General features: G+C 45.4%; 1 protein-coding gene across 1 annotated transcript in view; it reads left to right on the top strand.

Annotated features, from left to right (window-relative positions):
- Positions 1-16410, top strand: part of grm7 (glutamate metabotropic receptor 7) — a gene marked incomplete at both ends in the record, with an annotated part of 298362 nt that extends 281952 nt beyond the window's left edge. Inside the window, one exon of the mRNA XM_083660993.1 lies at positions 15442-16410. Coding sequence (XP_083517119.1) covers positions 15442-16410 — 969 coding nt within the window. The remainder of the gene's footprint in view (positions 1-15441) is intronic.
- Positions 16411-18645: the final 2235 nt, after the last annotated feature.

Genomic DNA, 18645 nt, shown 5'->3' with positions numbered 1-18645 from the left:
GGTTTCTGACCCTCTCCCCCTCTCTGCTTCTGTCTTCAGAGAAGGTTTCTGACCCTCTCCCCCTCTCTGTTTCTGTCTTCAGAGAAGGTTTCTGACCCTCTCCTCCTCTCTGCTTCTGTCTTCAGAGAAGGTTTCTGACCCTCTCCCCCTCGCTGCTTCTGTCTTCAGAGAAGGTTTCTGACCCTCTCCCCCTCTCTGTTTCTGTCTTCAGAGAAGGTTTCTGACCCTCTCCCCCTCTCTGCTTCTGTCTTCAGAGAAGGTTTCTGACCCTCTCCCCCTCTCTGTTTCTGTCTTCAGAGAAGGTTTCTGACCCTCTCCTCCTCTCTGCTTCTGTCTTCAGAGAAGGTTTCTGACCCTCTCCCCCTCGCTGCTTCTGTCTTCAGAGAAGGTTTCTGACCCTCTCCCCCTCTCTGCTTCTGTCTTCAGAGAAGGTTTCTGACCCTCTCCTCCTCTCTGCTTCTGTCTTCAGAGAAGGTTTCTGACCCTCTCCCCCTCTCTGCTTCTGTCTTCAGAGAAGGTTTCTGACCCTCTCCCCCTCTCTGCTTCTGTCTTCAGAGAAGGTTTCTGACCCTCTCCCCCTCTCTGTTTCTGTCTTCAGAGAAGGTTTCTGACCCTCTCCCCCTCTCTGCTTCTGTCTTCAGAGAAGGTTTCTGACCCTCTCCCCCTCTCTGCTTCTGTCTTCAGAGAAGGTTTCTGACTTGAGATTTTTGAACATTTAAAAGCCAAAATTCAAACGAGCGATCTACTTATTGTGCTGTACTTGTTGTTGAGATTCTCTCTGCCTCCTCTCTGTGATCTATCATCAAGCTCAAAGAAAAATTTATTTGAAATATTCTTTGAGGCTTTCTGAATAAATGCTGCATAATGTATGTGAGAAGCTGCAGGTAGGTTTATACTAAGCAGAAAGCGGAGAAGAGGAAAAAAAACACTCCAACCCCAGCCTCAGCCAAACAGTCAAAACAGGGAAATTGCAATATTTAGGATTTGGGTTGAAAACTAATGTCTACAACCTTTTGGTGCTTACAATTAGGCCACAAGACCTTAAATTATAGCTGGAAGGTTTTGGTGCATTTTGGTCACCAGGGTGTTTTAAATAAAATGACTTTACAGTCAAGTTAGATTTGAGCCTACTTCAGCAGCCCAAGAGAGAAGATGAAAGAGTTCAGCACACAAAGAGGAAACCACAGAGGAGGAGAGATGAAGGCGACACAGCCGTATCTCATCTCCCTCTGATCTCTTCAGCGAGTCCTCTGTGTGCCTGTCTCTGAGGGGGCGTGGCCTCTGGGTGCCTCTCTATGAGGGGGCGTGGCCTCTGGGTGCCTCTCTCTGAGGGGGCGTGGCCTCTGGGTGCCTTTCTCTGAGGGGGCGTGGCCTCTGGGTGCCTCTCTCTGAGGGGGTGGTGGATATCAAATGTAGGCATACGAGAGAAGGGATTGGAGGAAGAAACCCGCACGACAGAGAGTAAAAGAGTGAAAGGAGACGTGACAGTGAGGAACAGGCTGTGTGTGAATTGGCCCATAGTGGCTCTGGTGTGGCAGTTGTGAAGGGAATGATAAACTATAAGGGGATTTGTGCATCAGATCGAATGGTGCTGGTTCAGTAAACGTGTGTGAGAGTCCTGCAAAAGAGACAATATAGGATGAAGATCAGCCCATCAGATGGAGGGAGAGGATGAAAGACGGGAGCGATCAGAGGACCTGAGTCAAAGCCGCAAACAATGATATGAAAGAGAACATGAAAGGGACAGATGTTTCAGGGGCTTCTCACTCTGACGCGTGGGCAGCCATGTTTCTCTTTAATGTAAGATACAAAGCAGGGACCTGAAATTCAACAAGTGGGTGAGAAACAGACAGACAGACAGAGAGAGAGACACAGAGAGACAGACACACAGACAGAGAGAGAGACACAGAGAGACAGACACACAGACAGAGAGAGAGAGAGAGAGAGAGAGAGACACAGAGAGACAGACACACAGACAGAGAGAGAGAGAGAGAGAGACAGACAGACAGACAGACAGACAGACAGAGACAGACACAGAGAGAGAGACAGACAGACAGACAGAGAGAGAGAGACAGACAGACAGACAGACATTGCGGCCTTGCATGCTCTATGACATCACTGATGACATCATCACTGATGCCATCACATCATTAGGTAATTAGGGCAATCACCAAATTAAAAAAATCAGGCACCGTCAGGTCACCCGCACAGCCCAGGGGCGGAAGCCATCGCCTCCGTCTGGTTCCTCCCCGACCTACTATACTCCATCACTTATAGCCTCAGACTGATGACATCACTTATGACATCATCACTGATGACATCATCACTGAACTATAGCCTCAGCCTTAGGGCAATCAGCCTTAGGGTAATTAGGGCAATTAATCTGCCCTAATTAAAAAATCCCACACGGGTGCTCTTTACACCCCCTGAAAGTTTCAGCCCGATCGCACATAAAACGGCATAGCTGTGGCCGGCACAAAAATTGAAACAGACAGAGAACAGAGCCCACATTGCCACATTTATATAATATAATATAATATAATATAATATAATATAATATAATATAATATACTATAATGTGAAAGCTGACCGGTGGGGGAGAGGGGAGGGGGACAGGGAGAAAGCAACAGAGAGGGAGAGAAATATGATGATGTCATCTTCCTGCGACCCTACGTCTCACTTCATAGTGTGAGTGGGAGAGAAGGGGTGAAGTGAAATGGTACACGAGTGACAGCCAGACGAGACGTGGGGGAGAGACATTGGAATTGCGTTTGGTCTGTCAACCCTTTGGCTGCATGCCTCCTCCCTCTGTAATTTAGTCCAAAGACCAACCAAAAAGAAGAACATTGAGATGACATCTCAGATGCAGTTTAAGAGACGGGCGAGGAAGGAGAAACATCACATCACAAGCTCATCTCGCTGTGACGCCTGTATGCATCTCTATATTGGAAGGGGGAGGGTGCCAGCTATAAATCAGTGGCTGTGATTGGACGAGGAAAGGAGAAACGGACAGGAGGAGATACAGTATATAGGAGCTCATCTTTCTCTATATGCCTGCATGCCTCTCTCTCTATAATGTACGCAAATAGAGGCAAACGGCTCAAGACGCTCCATCAGACGCATTTAATATAATAATCTGCTATATTTTTCATATACATGTACAGTACGGCAAGGCAGGTTTATTTATTTAGCACATTTCATACACGGGGGCTATTCAAAATGCTTTACATAAAATATGTAAAATAAAAGAGCATAGAGGGATAATAAAACAAAAGATTACAAAGTGAACAAATAAATAGAAGAAACATGCATTACATTAAAATAATCAATTAAGTAAAATAGAGAGATATTTTTTACCCCCCTAAAGGAACCATAAAATGAAGGGGTCTTACTTCTTGGTGGTCTGTTTGCCGGCCTCAACAGACAAAATGTGCCTAGTGCTGACTTATGGAGAGTGAACTCTCTTAGTATTGAGTAGTCACGCTCCTACTGGTGACACTGTCAACCAGTAAACATATAAACATATGACAAATAAATCAATGAATGTTGTGATGCTCCCTATCGCTGATTGATATAATACAGTAGTGAGGTGGGAAGCCGGAGTGAAACTCCTCACTGTCAGGTGAGGAGAATCAGAATTCGGCCATAGTATGTTTGCACATACAAGGAAATTCTATGTGCATAACATGTATCGGAGGAAGCATGTGCATGCTAGTCTACAACTCTCTCCAGAGCAGCAGAGCTGGTGGAGCAGGGAACTGGCCAAGAACAATCAAAGAGAAAACCAGGGGCAAATCTGAAAGAAAAGAAAAAAGAGAACAGAAGATCCAAGTAAAACCACATTGCTTGATTGTCAGGTAATCTCTGGGAAGTGCAAACAGACTGATTAACAGATCATTAATCATTCATTTGATTTACTGTAGTGCTGATCTGAGAGAGGAAGAAACTGGGAAACAGCTTGAGACACAGAGAGAGCCAATCATGTTTGAATGTGATAGACCCTTTTCACAGCAGCCGTTTTGTGTCTCAAAGGCAGGATAAACACAGGTGCCAAAACAATACAAACAATTAGGGTTTTCCAACTTCCGGTCCATTTGGGTGTTCCAGTGCTGCGGCCCTAATTAGTGAGTTGGTTGCACCTTTGTTTACCCAGCCTTTCAGACACAAAATGGCGGCTGTGGAAAGGGTCTATTGTCCCCCACAGCCCTGTGATGGCAAGTTCCTGACTGACATGTAACATGGAGAGACAGGGATTAGATATCAGATACACAGAGAGTGAAGAGTGCAGCAGAGAAAGCAACACCAGAGTATATATGAACGGGTCCAGAGAAGCAGGACAAACACAGTGAGAATAGCATGACTGAGAGACACATTAGGACCTCATTGTTCTATAACCCCAGACTGGATTTCCATAAGACGGTGAGAGAGATCAGAGAGAGAGAGAGAGAGACAGAGAGAGAGAGAGACACACAGAGAGACACACACAGAGAGAGAGCAAGACGTCTTTTGATGTCAGTCTTCTCTGACCCTTCAGCTGCCTATATCTCTGTAATGGGGCTTGTTCTAGTCGTGAATGGAAATGCTTCAAAAAGACATGTAACGGCCCATTGGTCTGACAGCATGATTACAGCATCTATCAGAGACGAGCGGTCCAACGCACCCATGCACCAACCAACCACGGAGGAGGAGGAGAGAGAGGAGGGGTTTGAGCACACACACACACACACCAACCACGGAGGAGGAGAGAGAGGAGGGGTTTGAGACACACACACACACAACCCTATGGCTTATGAAAATACACACAATAGACTACCACGTGACATCGTTTTTGTAGGCTTACCTAGAAATCCCTGCACTCACTTCCGGGTTCGTAGGTATAAAAGGCAATGGGATTTTTGTATGGGAATTTCGGTTTAAAATGCATTGAAATAAGGTATGTGTTTAACTAAAGTTTATAAAACAGAATCATCATCGAAACATCATCTTCACAAATACCACTTTTATGACTTTTGAAGTGTAAATGTGTGTTGTTGTTGTTTTCAAACTCATTCCTGCGGTACACAGCATGTTGACAGATACACAGACTTGAACTCGGTCTCAGCCCGTGACGTATAAATAACAGGTTTCCACTTTCAAAATATGTGCAAAGTCAAATTGTGCGTTCAGTTGATACGTGGAGCGGACTAAGCCGAGACAACAGTGCGTTAGGCGCTAGTAGAGCCGCCGCGGGCGAACTCCAGTGGCGACAGCAGGGTAGACACGGTGTAACCGGTGGTGTGAGGTCGTTTCCTCGTTGAAAACGGTGCCGCATTTCCTGGTCATGTTTAGGCAAGTAAAACATCTTGGTTATGGTTAACGTTAAACAGGACACGTCAGGAGTCAAACCCTCTCACGGTTGAAAGACGAGGAACTTACCAGGCGACCTCTGGCGGGCCAAAGACTCTTTGGCGTATCCCCTGCACACAATTGGAACGTTTGGTGTATTCGCTGCATGTAATTTGAAAGTGTAAAGTGTTATAAGTGTTATAAATGAGTTATTATTTATTTCATTAGTTATAAATTAGCTATTTGTACGCAGATCGAAGAGAACGGCCTGCAGATTTACAAAGATCACTGCATCTAGACGGTGAAGACACTGCAATTCTTTTCATGTATCAACTGAGGAGGAATCAGAGGAGGAAGCAGTATCTTAAGCCACTAATACTGTACATTTCACCTCCCTGTAGACCAGAAAACACATTACTTTATTTCTGAAGTTACAGAATCCTATGCTTGAAGTCCAATACCATTTTTGGGGACTTTTTACAAGCAGCAGTACACTTAATGCTGCAGCAGAGATCTATCTCTTTACTCCTCTCTCTCTATGCTCAGGATTGATATAGTCTCATTCTCTTAGTGCTCAGTGACAACACAAATATCACAAACAGTTTACAAAGAGAAAAAAGGGGAAAATAATTATAGCTCCCAGGTCAGTTTATTGACGTTTCGACCATCAGGTCTTCGTGCGGACTTTATTTATTTTCTGCTCTAAGTTTATTTTGTATTTGTCCTGCACCTGACCTGCTGAGCTGATGTACTTCTTTCTTCAAAAAAGGGGAAACTCCCATGTGGAATGTTGACAGTTGAAGGTGATTCTGACCCAGCAGTGATGAAGAAGATACCAGACCACCTTCTCCTGAAACGTCTCCCCCTGACGCAGAAATCTGCTGCTTCTTGTCTTTCGTGATAGACAAGAGAAGGAGAGAGAGAGAGAGAGAGAGAGATAGCCCCTTTCACCACTAAGTTGGCTCTTTGCAGAGAAATGTCAAAGGGTACTCAGCAGCGCAGACAGGTCTTATGATCTTATATGGTCAGTTTTGAAAGTTCTGACCTCCTAATACATATGTTTAATATATTTCTAAAGAAACTCCTCAACTTTCGATTTCCTTCCAGCCATCACAGCAGCGCTCGCTATCGGCCCCTGCTGGTCGCTGGTCCCCATACACAAGTCTTATACCTCGTGTTTATTGTTGCAATAGGCCGATCAGCTGGCAACCGGCCCAAAACATAAGAAGACACGGCTGCCATCTTGCCATTTCTCGGTTTGACAGTTTGACCGAAACTTGAGGAGTTTCTTTAGAAATATATTTTAAAACCTCTTAGCAGCGCCGAGCTTTCAAAACCGACCATATGAGATGACAAGACCCTTCCGCATCAGCAAGTCACTTTGAAATGTCTCTGCGATGCTTGTAAGACGAGCGTTTTTCCCTGGACCGCTGCTTGAGACTTAATTGTGGGCTTTCCTAACGATCACATGAGGGAGTGTGTAGGAGCCACGTGACAGTGGTGAGAGGGGCTCAGAGAGACATTGTGATGGTGCTGAGTCTCATTAGGAGTAATGAAATGTGACCTTGCTCTCTGTCACAGCCCTGCCAGCTGTTTCATGAGTCAGCTCCAGAGGACGAGACACAAGCAGCCCGTCAGGACTGTCCAACCCTCCTGAATGGGGCCAGGAGGGTAGAGAAGCCATTTTAAGAGCAGGAGGTTGTTACTTCAAATCCCCACAGCAACCCGTTCTCACAACTCGTCAACTCATTAACGCTGCAGCATTATCACTAGGGCTGGGTTCAAAAAAATCGATTCTCCGATTTTTAATCGATTTTTATTTTAATCCTTGATTATCGATTCATATGTCCAGAGATCGATTTTTTTTTTTTTTTTTTTTTAATAGGCTAAAATATTATGCTGTGTGTGGTAGTTGAAACATAGTTTCAAGTTGACGTTTATTTATGTTTGTAGTTGAAACAAAAACATAAATACTGTAGGCTACATGAATGGAAATGTTTGATCATTAATATCTACTTTTAGAAATTATATAGGCTGAAATCAAATCACTGTGCATAATTGTGAAAGTGTCTTTATTGACAGATGAAAAGGCTGTTATTTACCCTTTGTCACCACCTGGTGAGTAAATATATGATATATTAAAATTGACAACAGGTCTGCAACTTTTTGTCCCATGTATCTACTTGGCTGGTTGGAAACCCCTGTGTTACATAACTGGACAGTCATGTAATTCAGGGTACAGCTCAAAAAACAAATTTTGGTATCACTAACCAAATCAATATTGAAATTGATCGAATCCGAATCGAATCGAATCGAATCGAAATGAATCGATTCGCAACCTTGTGAATTGGAATCGAATCGATTCTTGAAATTTGAACCAATACCCAGCTCTAATTATCACAGCAGTGGCACTAACGCTGCAGCATTACCGCGGTAATCTGGTCAATTGAAATAAGCAACAAACTGTACTTTGTGTTTTGCGGTTTGTCTCTGGCGCTTCCCCATTTGCCTAATAGAGCGGCAGCACCTGTATCGTGCACACTGCTCTGCACAACAGCGACTGCACCATTTGTTTCAAAGAGAGATAGTGGTGGGAATTCAGTTAGTCACAGCGACGTCTGTTTACCGGCTACATTTTTCACTTATATAACAGTGTGCTCCTTTTGCCTGGGTTTGGCTTGCACGGCGGCGTCTTGGGAATGCAGTTGAAAGGAATATAATTATTCAAATATTGTTGTTTTTCTCCTGACTGTAACTTTTCTTTGAAGAAGGTTTAGCAGTGTGTGTGTTTATTCAGATTTATTCAACACCTGAACAAGAGAACAAAGACATTTAATTTCCCACCTGGGGGGAAGCACACGTCTCTCCCTCTTAGCCGTTAATATTATGCACGCTTTGCATTATTTTGCTTTTGAACAATCGAAGGTTGCCGCAGGTCAGCCATGAGTGCAACATTTAAGACTCCAAATGAAGTCGAACAGAAAAAGTTGCTCGTAAAAGCTTCCGCAAATATGTTGCCCTCTGGGATTAGGATGAAGGCTTAATTAAATTTAAGATTATTGTTTTCTCTTTTTTCACTTGGCTTTGAAATCTGGTTTAATCCTTGCTTCCAGTTAGAAAGTTCTCTAAGTTTCTGCCTCATTTTTATCATTTTGACATCATTTTGGTACACTGACTTCTAAAGGTGCGACCCACCTCGGCGTCCCGAGCCGGTCTTTGGGAACGACTGCACTAAAGCATTCTGGGCTTATTTCCAAATGTGCCATCATTAACTGTCTCCTTGCTCACCTAATACTCCCCCCTCCCCCACGTCACTTTTTACTGAGCGAAAACGCTTTTGCAGTTAATCAAAATGTGACGTTTGCTCAGAAGGAAATTAGTTCCGCACTGTGTATTGATCATATAAATGCGATCTTATTTTTGTTCAGATGCATGGTTGAGGTATGACATGTCTCAGTGAGCTGTGGTGAGTGTGTTGGGGGCAGAGCCGTTCTTGTCTGTTCGCTCTGTTTTCTCTTGTATTTCTCATTTTGTTCCTGTCACTCGGGCGTGCCGCTAATCTGCTAACTGTGTACATCCAACTGCACACAGCTCCTTTCCATTCAATTAATCACTTTAATCATGATCCACACAGTCGCCAAGTTAATGATGTGCCACACATTGATAGAAGGGAAACTCGAGTCTGCGTGTGTGTGTGTGTGTGCGTGCACGTGTGTGTGTGCGTGTGTGTGCGTGTATGTGCGTGCGTGCGTGCACGTGTGCGCGTGCGTGCGTGTATGTGTGTGCATGCGTGCACGTGTGTGTGCACGTGTGCGTGCGTGCACGTGTGTGTGCACGTGTGTATGCACGTGTGCGTGCATGCGTGTTTGTGCGTGCCTCTGTGCCTGCATGGTGGTTAGATGTTAGTTGATTCGGTTGAGGGTTTTGACGACTTTTGTAATGAACAGAGGCAGTTACTCACAACTGACAGACGCCATTAGGCACAGCCGATGACTGTGCGGCGCTGTGTGGGGACGAAGAGGGAGGTGGAGAGTCCCATTCACTTTGCATATTAGCATTAGCATCAAAGATGTGTTCCACTGTGAGGCCATGAGCTCCAATGAGTCTCAGCCGGGATGATGGAAGGCAGAGAGGTGAAGGGAGACGAGGGGAGAGCTGCCCGTTTATTACTGTTTTGTTGTTATTCTGAATAGATTCTGGTTCAGCAATAGTCTTCTATTCTGTTCTATCTTTTTCACATTCCATTTAATTTTCTTTTCTCTTCCTCTTTGAGTATCTTCAGATTTGGTGATTTATGTTACTGGGTAAGAAAATGTCTTGTTTTTCTGGTTTTGTTTCTTTGTAATTGCTAAGTGTTGCTAATGTATGCTTTGGCAATGTAAGATCTTATCATGCAAATAAAGCCCATTGAATTGAATTGAGAGAGAGAGAGAGAGAGAGAGAGAGAGAGAGAGAGAGAGAGAGAGAGAGAGAGAGAGAGAGAGAGAGAGAGAGAGAGAGAGAGAGAGAGAGAGAGAGAGAGAGAGAGAGAGAGAGAGAGAGAGAGAGAGAGAGAGAGAGACAGACAGACATAGGTTGGAGGAAAGGGCTACGATCAAAAGAGAGAAGAGTGCAAACAATGAAGGAAGGAAGAAACAAACAATCACACAGAGGGAAAAACAGACTTCTGAACAAAGAACACAGAAAAAATAAGATCCAGAAACCGCAAAGAAAAAACATATTTTAAAAGTGTTTTACTAATAGACCGTATAAAAATATGGATGATAATTGACTAATGATGCTGTGTTGAAGAAGACTTGAAACGAGCGATTGAGACTCGTTAGGAAAGGGTTTACTGAGGTCATCAATCAAGTGAGAAGTAGGGTCAGACAGTTTTTTGTTTTCTTGTGTTCAGACATATAGGTTTATTAGATGTTTTTACCTTGACAGTTTCGGCGATAGCTCTCGCCTTCCTCAGAAGCAGTCTACTGACAGCTGGGTATGACGACTGGCCGGGTGCCCAGCAGAACATCTAATAAACCTATATGTCTGAACACAAGAAAACAAAAAACCACTGTTTAAAAAAAAAAAAATACCAGCCACCCTGGAAGCTGAATCGACAGCCATCCGAGCAGATTCTGCGGCTCGAGCAGTTGCGTTGTGACGCGTTCTGACATAAAACGCGTCACAGTGGAGCGTTTTTCCAGATGAGGAAATGGGAGCTTCTCTGTGTGGAAAACATATAGAGAAGGTAAACACTGCCCATCTGCTGATATTAACCACATGATAATGATACAAAGTGAGTTGATCATCGCTAAAGCAATCCTTTAAATACAGTAACAAAAATGTTAAACATGACTCACAGTTGAAATGTCGACTTTGGAAACCTTGGGGATCGAACACAGCTCTCTGGTGTGAAAGGCAAGTGTTTTTATATGCCCTCCAACCACAACCACACCACCCTTACTGGCCACCGCGCTATTCAATAGCACACTCGGTGACTCTATTTATGCAGAGCAGGTTGGGTTGTTTGGACCGTGGGTACAGTGGATTTATGCAGAGCGGGTTGGGTTGTTTGGACCGTGGGTACAGTGGATTTATGCAGAGCAGGTTGGGTTGTTTGGACCGTGGGTACAGTGGATTTATGCAGAGCGGGTTGGGTTGTTTGGACCGTGGGTACAGTGGATTTATGCAGAGCAGGTTGGGTTGTTTGGACCGTGGGTACAGTGGATTTATGCAGAGCAGGTTGGGTTGTTTGGACCGTGGGTACAGTGGATTTATGCAGAGCAGGTTGGGTTGTTTGCACCGTGGGTACAGTGGATTTACACAGAGCCACCCTAATGTCAGGCCATTTGAAGTGCTCATCTACAGCCACATCAAGCCGCCAGGCTGAGTCTGACAGCAGAGCAGAGGCTGCTGGCGCAAGAGCAAAGGTCTGCCTGGGACTGATAAGGGAGACAGAGAACCACAGAGGAAGAGGTGGAGAGAGAGGTAGGCCCAATTCCAATCCGCCCCCTTACTGACTCACCCCCTTAGAGGCGCGTTCACGTGAAGGGAGTGAGGGCTTAGGGATATCTGTAAAAAAAAACAAAAAAAAAACACGCAAAACGAACGAGGAGACCGAGGAGCCGCGTGTACGGGGTGCGCTGGAATGCGTAAATTGACAATGAAACATTACATTAATAGGGATTTTAGATTAGACAAAAATATTATATCAGCGGAATGCAAGTAGTTATATTACACAATCCTAGTATAATCATCTATCATTTCTATTACAATTGCAATCCACAACGTTTTTGATGAATGAGAAATAGTTTTACCGAATCTGTATTGTACAGTATTGACATTGTGTATAATGTTGGGTGACATGTCATTATTAAGATGATTTTAATTATAATTAGCCTACACAGTTATCAATTGCAGATTTTGCAGTAGGCTATATTTATTATTTTTAAGTGACCTGTTGTCCACTCTGTAGAGCCAGAGCCTGGACGAGAACAGACTCATCAGGGAGTCTATCCCTCAAACACTTTAGGTGTCTTGACAATAAACAATATATATAGCGAGTCCCAAACCTGCCAGAGTCAACATCATGTTGTCAAGTGCAAAGGGCTCTGCTGTCCCAATACTCCTATTTATCCAATGTGGATCCCTTCCACACTTGATGACTCAACCACTTTCTGCTGGCGGCCATTAGAGGGAGTGAGGGTACAGGGCTTGAGTCTTTAGGGGGCGGATTGGAATTGGGCCGTAGAGTGAGGTAGACCCAAATAGAGGAAGAGACGGATGGTGAGAGAGAGAGAGAGAGAGAGAGAGAGAGAGAGAGAGAGAGAGAGAGAGAGAGAGAGAGAGAGAGAGAGGACGAGATGGAGAGGTTGTGCACAAACAGAACTCTGGCCCCCTCTTCTCTCTTTCTCCTCTGCTCTCTTATCTGCTCAAATAAATAAATAATCTGCTCCTCTGGTCTCAGGCTGGTCGCTAGAATATATATTATTATTATTATTATTATTATTATTATTATTATTATTATTATTATTATTATTATTATTATTATTATTATTATTATTATTATTAAAAGTTAGGAGTTCAGGACTCTGTGACTGACTCACTGGGTAAAGCAGGAGTTCAGGACTCTGTGAAAGTAAAGGGTAAAGCGAAGGCTGGAGGTGCAGGGAAAATGGGAACATGTGGACTTTTGTGTGTGTGCGTACTCATCGATTTAAGAGCAGGGAGACAGACGTCTTGTCCACGTGTCTCTACCAGCTGTGACATGTCTTCAAACACCTGAGTGAATGATTGAACAGCAGCCCTCCTGACCGCTACGATTGACCCTCCGTCGCTCCAGGCACTTCGGATCCCATTTGAATTCCTGTTGGATTTATGCAGCCGAGTCGTTTCAGAACCAGAACCACAACTCTGCTGCTCATCACTTCTGTCAGAACCAGGGACAACTCTGCTGCCCATCACTTCTGTCAGAACCAGGGACAACTCTGCTGCCCATCACTTCTGTCAGAACCAGAACCACAACTCTGCTGCTCATCACTTCTGTCAGAACCAGGCACAACTCTGCTGCTCATCACTTCTGTCAGAACCAGGCACAACTCTGCTGCTCATCACTTCTGTCAGAACCAGGGACAACTCTGCTGCCCATCACTTCTGTCAGAACCAGGGACAACTCTGCTGCCCATCACTTCTGTCAGAACCAGGGACAACTCTGCTGCTCATCACTTCTGTCAGAACCAGGGACAACTCTGCTGCCCATCACTTCTGTCAGAACCAGGGACAACTCTGCTGCCCATCACTTCTGTCTAGCTGCTTTCTTACTGTACATGTTTCAGAACCAGGCACAACTCTGCTGCTGACGACATGTCCACCTGCGTGTGAGATATGACTGAGGAGCAGGAGGAGGGATTTGTGTCAGCTGCTCATGTCATGTTGATGGCCTGTGTGTCGCAGCACTGCGTGGCATATCGTTGCTTATCTGGAGTGTTGGAAGTGGACGGAGGGAGGGAGGGAGAGAGGGAGGGGGAGAGGGAGAGAGGGATGGATGGATGGAGGGAAGGAGGGGGAGAGGGAGGGAGAGAGGGAGGGAAGGAGAGAAGGAGGGAGAGAGAGAGGGATGGGGAGAGGGAAGGAGAGAAGGAGGGAGAGGGAGGGAGGGAGAGATGGAAGGAGGGAGGAAGAGATGAAAGGAGGGAGGGAGGAAGAGATGAAAGGAGGGAGGGAGGAAGAGATGGAAGGAGGGAGGGATGGAAGGAGGGAGGGATGGATGAGGGAGAGAGGGATGGATGGGTGGAAGAAAGGGCTTATGTGAGCAGAACCTCATAAAATGCAAAGAGAAAGCATGGTGGCAGAGAGGGTGAGATATGCAGAAGATGTGTGGGAGGAGGAAAAAGAAGAAATTGTAGTTTTCTTTCTTTTCTTATATATTTAGCTCTTCTTCAGTGTTGGCCTGGTAGGCAGATGAGAGGGTTGCTCAGGGTTGAGTGAGTGTTTTGTTAATGCCAAATACAATGCAAGGAAATGGAAGAAACAAATGGAACTCGTAGTTCCGAGTGGGGCAGTCCTGCACACAATACGCTTGGCCTTCAACTAAGCGGTTCCGTTGTGAGAGCACCGTTGCAATGCTGTTAACCAACTGTTGACACAGTTCACAACGGGTGAACATCGGAGCTTTCAGAAAATGTCCACTTAGGAAGTTGTGAGTACCACATGAGGGCGGGGCGTTCATATGGACTCGTGTCGTAGACACGGAAAAACACGTACCCCATTTGAAGGCAGCACGAGGCTGACACAGTCCGTTGGTTCGATGTCCTCGGCTTCCTCAGGGTACCAACGCACGGGGGGGTGGAGAGTGGAAGAGAACATCCCATATCAATATTGACCTCTGAGACGAAGGACCGGTCCAGATCTGTCTTTGGGAGATCATCTATTTGAGGATGCCTCTCTGTGTAATTGATCGGTTCTGGGTCACCTTTGAAATCCCTCCAAGTCTTTTCAAACAGAAGCCAGCTCTCTGCCAAAATAAAGAGACATCGAGATACAATAATCAGCCATTTGGCCCCCATCACTCACCAGAACTGCTTCCAAGCCCGGGCACAGAGTCAAGACGGGCCTGGAACACGAGTGGTAAGATGTGAAACTAGGAGATTTACATTTTCTCTTTCACAGTGCAGCTCTGTTCCCCTGCCCGCTTTCATATATTAGCACATTGAAAATTAAATATTGAGGATACTTCTGACTACTACTATTGCTCCCTTTCCCCAGTGTAATACTGTATAAATATAATATGATACTTCATGGAGAATGATCTCGCGGGTCAAGTAACAAACGCAGCGCTTCTCAAGCTCGTCGATTTCAGTGCCTTGCTCAAGGACGCTTCAGCTGCTTGTGGCCATGGGGGCTTGAACCCCCGGGCCTCCAGTTGCAAGGCAGTCCTCCTATATCACTACTGTGTGCCGATGGCTATCATATTGAGTGGTAATTGTACAGAACAGACATTGACTCTTAATGGTTATGATCCAGGTGGAATTTATCCTATTGATGTTTCCCCCTAGGGGATTCATTACTCGTTAGTTACGGTCAAACTGTCAAATCAATAAGACCTTTAGTAAAACACACACACGCACACACACGCACACGCACACACACACACACACACACACACACACACACACACACACACACACACACACACACACACACACAGTTTAACAGCGGTACTACTACACACTGAAAGATAGGATCCTGGCTATAAATCCAGGACCAAGCAACCATAACCTGAGAGTCAATATCAAATGGGTTTGTACCACACGGTGAACTTGGAGGCTTTAGAGTTTATGGAATAGACTGAGACCGGGTCACTGAGGTTTTGTATTTAGTTTTTCCTCCTGCACTTACGGGGTTCAAGGTGGGCTTTTTACCAAGAACCTCTGAAAGAGCATTCCACTTTTCCATATATATGTGTATATATATATATTAGGCCACAAGGTTTGCAAAACCGATTTAATAATCACAGTGTCTGCATATAAAAACCGTCAGAATTAAACGGTAAAAGGATGGAAAAGTGAGCCAACATTTAGCATCAAGCCACTGACTGCATCTAAGCATCCCTTGTGTCCCATGCTGTCTGTGCAGATGGAGGACATGCAGTGGCCTGGAGGTGAGCAGGACCTCCCCAGCTCCGTGTGCAGCCTGCCCTGCAAGACGGGCGAGAGGAAGAAGGTGGTGAAGGGCATGCCGTGCTGCTGGCACTGCGAGCCCTGCGACGGCTACCAGTACCAGTTTGACGAGTTCTCCTGCAAGCTCTGCACCTACAACATGAGGCCCAACGCCAACCGCACGGCGTGCCAGCCCATCCCCATCATCAAACTGGAGTGGCACTCGCCCTGGGCCGTGATCCCGGTCTTCCTGGCCATGCTCGGCATCATCGCCACCATCGGCGTCATGGCGACGTTCATACGGTACAACGACACGCCGATTGTCCGAGCGTCCGGGAGGGAGCTGAGCTACGTCCTGCTGACGGGGATCTTCCTGTGCTACATCATCACCTTCCTGATGATCGCCAAGCCGGACGTGGGCGTGTGCTCCTTCAGGAGGATCTTCCTGGGTCTGGGCATGTGCATCAGCTACGCCGCTCTCCTCACCAAAACCAACCGCATCTACCGCATCTTCGAGGAGGGGAAGAAGTCGGTGACGGCGCCCAAGCTGATCAGCCCCACCTCCCAGCTGGCGATCACCTCCAGCCTCATCTCGGCGCAGCTGCTCGGCGTGTTCGTTTGGTTCGGGGTGGATCCGCCCAACACCATCATAGACTACGATGAGCAGAAGACTGTCAACCCACAGCTGGCCCGGGGGGTGTTAAAATGCGACATCACGGATCTTCAGATCATCTGCTCGTTGGGTTATAGTATCTTGTTGATGGTGACGTGTACTGTTTACGCCATAAAGACCCGCGGGGTTCCAGAGAGTTTTAACGAGGCCAAGCCCATCGGGTTCACCATGTACACCACCTGCATTGTGTGGCTGGCCTTCATACCTATCTTCTTTGGCACGGCGCAGTCGGCAGAAAAGGTAAGAGATGAGTGCAAGGCTGGATGTAGATGAACGGATGCTGTAGATGGATACAGGGAGGATTATGCTGGATGGATGGATGGATTGATAAAGGTATATGTATTTGTATGAAACCATATTGTTCAAAGAAACATCACTCTATGTTCACCATACTTTGATTTGTTCCACATCGATCCTCGTGCAGACGGATCAGAAAAAATGATTGAAAACGCTGTAGTATGCATGTGAGGCCACTAGGTGGCGGGGTAACTTTGCAACTCAACACCACAGAATTCCTTCTACAGTGCGGTAAGTACAAACAAACATGGTGAAAGCACACTCGAAAACTAGATCATTGTGTTTGGACAGACGATGGAGTAAGTCTGCAGCACAAACAGCTCGATGGCGGCCGTTGTTCTTGTTGTTCTTCTGTTCGTGCATGCCTATTATGCTGAAAATGTAATAGCCATGTGCGAAGTGGAGCCGCGTCGTCACAAGAATTGCTTATTGCCAGTTTACACGGCGACGCTACGGATGGCGTTTTGAAAATATCCCACTCTGGAACCCGCTTTCAAAAGTTTGTATTTACAGGCCCCCAAAATGCTGTAGTCGTGTGAACGAGAGGCCAAAGCGCAACAAAAGTTTCCCTCTTTTTATGCAGAGAGCGTTGTCATGTAAACGGGGCGGGGCCACAGACTGCGTTCATAAAGCAGAAAACTGTAATTACACTGTAATTACACATCACAAACCAATCACAAGCCAACAAAAAAGCTGTGTCAAGTGGGGCATCACTGCATCATTCGTAATGGCTGACTGTCAGCCATGTTTCCCCTCTATTCACCCTTAAGGCTTCCAGACGAGCCTGATCTGCTGCTGGAAAATAATCTCATTCCCTTCATGCAGGAAGAGAAATGCTTTGATATGAAAGTCAATGAGCCAGATTCTGCACGTCTCTTTTAAATTAAAAAAGATGATAAGAAGTAGAAAGAAAGGGCCTTTATGCTGTCCTTGTTTTATAAGTGTAGGAATCCAGATGATATTTAATGTGGTAGTAATACCCCCGTGTTGTTAAAATATTGCATTAAAATAGAGACATATTTCTTATGATGTGTTTGTGACGACCCCGGGCGCTGTTTGTTCTCATCTACTACTCGCTCGTAATGAAGCCATTCCACTGCGGAGATGGAGAAGGACAGCTGTGATCTCCAGGTGTTAGAGCTGTCTCTCCAGAGGTGCTCCAGGTGTTAGAGCTGTCTCTCCAGAGGTGCTTAGGCTCCTCCGAAACTCCACCTGATTGTGTTCTGTTGTCTCTGTTCTTTTTTTCCCCTGCTTGTAACACGTCTGAAAAACCCTCAGAAGTCGACGTGATTAGCTCGTTTTCACCAACCGCCTATGGCTGATGGCTGTGAGTTCTGCTGCGCTGTGAGAAGAAACTTAGGATAGAGAGGAAGTTGTGAGAAAAGTTTGAAGCGTCTTACAGTAATTGCAGCATGACCTTTTACTTTCTTATCAATTTTTTTTTATGAAAACTATTCCTTAATTAAATTAGTCTCCACGTTTAGGTCTCTGCCAATGTGCCAAGCAAATGTTAATACGTTTCAGCAAAAACTCCATCAAGCCATGCAAGGTCCAATAATGATGCTGTAAGCTCTGTTAACTGGTTAAAGCCCCTATGGGTCTATGTTCTCCTGGTTCCTGTTTTCACATCCTGTCACAGAGTAATCCAGGGTTTTGATGAATCGTTTGCCTGGAGGGAAACCACACATATGTCTGCTGTTTGCTCGGATGTATTTATTAATGACACTTTGCTTAATAAACATGCATTCTAGATGTGATCTGGGGCTATAATGGATTCTAGATGTGATCTGGGGCTATAATGGATTCTAGATGTGATCTGGGGCTATAATGGATTCTAGATGTGATCTGGGGTTATTCGACGCTCAGAAGCTGTTGCATACTGTATGTTACAGTGCTCCTTGATGCTAATTGTGACCTTTCACATCTGTATTACAGTTAGTATCTGAGTTAAGAAGCATTTTTTGATTAATTATGAAGTAACAGCCTGGTTGCCAGAATACAATGATGGCATGTTTCTGCAATCCAGCGATACGTAGAATATCAGGTCTCTGAACTAAACATATGTGTCTAGATCACGTTTCTAGATAGGTGTATTATATCACTGTTATACACGTTGTAGAGTCTGCTATTGAAATAGTGTGGTGGCCAGTAGGGGCGCTGTGGCCGGGGTGGTTGGAGGGCGTAAACACTTGCCTTTCACACCGCACGGCC

This window comes from Poromitra crassiceps (assembly GCF_964638095.1).
Source record: "Poromitra crassiceps genome assembly, chromosome: 25".
Lineage (NCBI taxonomy): Eukaryota > Metazoa > Chordata > Actinopteri > Beryciformes > Melamphaidae > Poromitra > Poromitra crassiceps.
The sequence above is the reverse complement of the archived record's forward strand: the minus strand, read 5'-3'. Positions and strand labels throughout refer to the sequence as shown.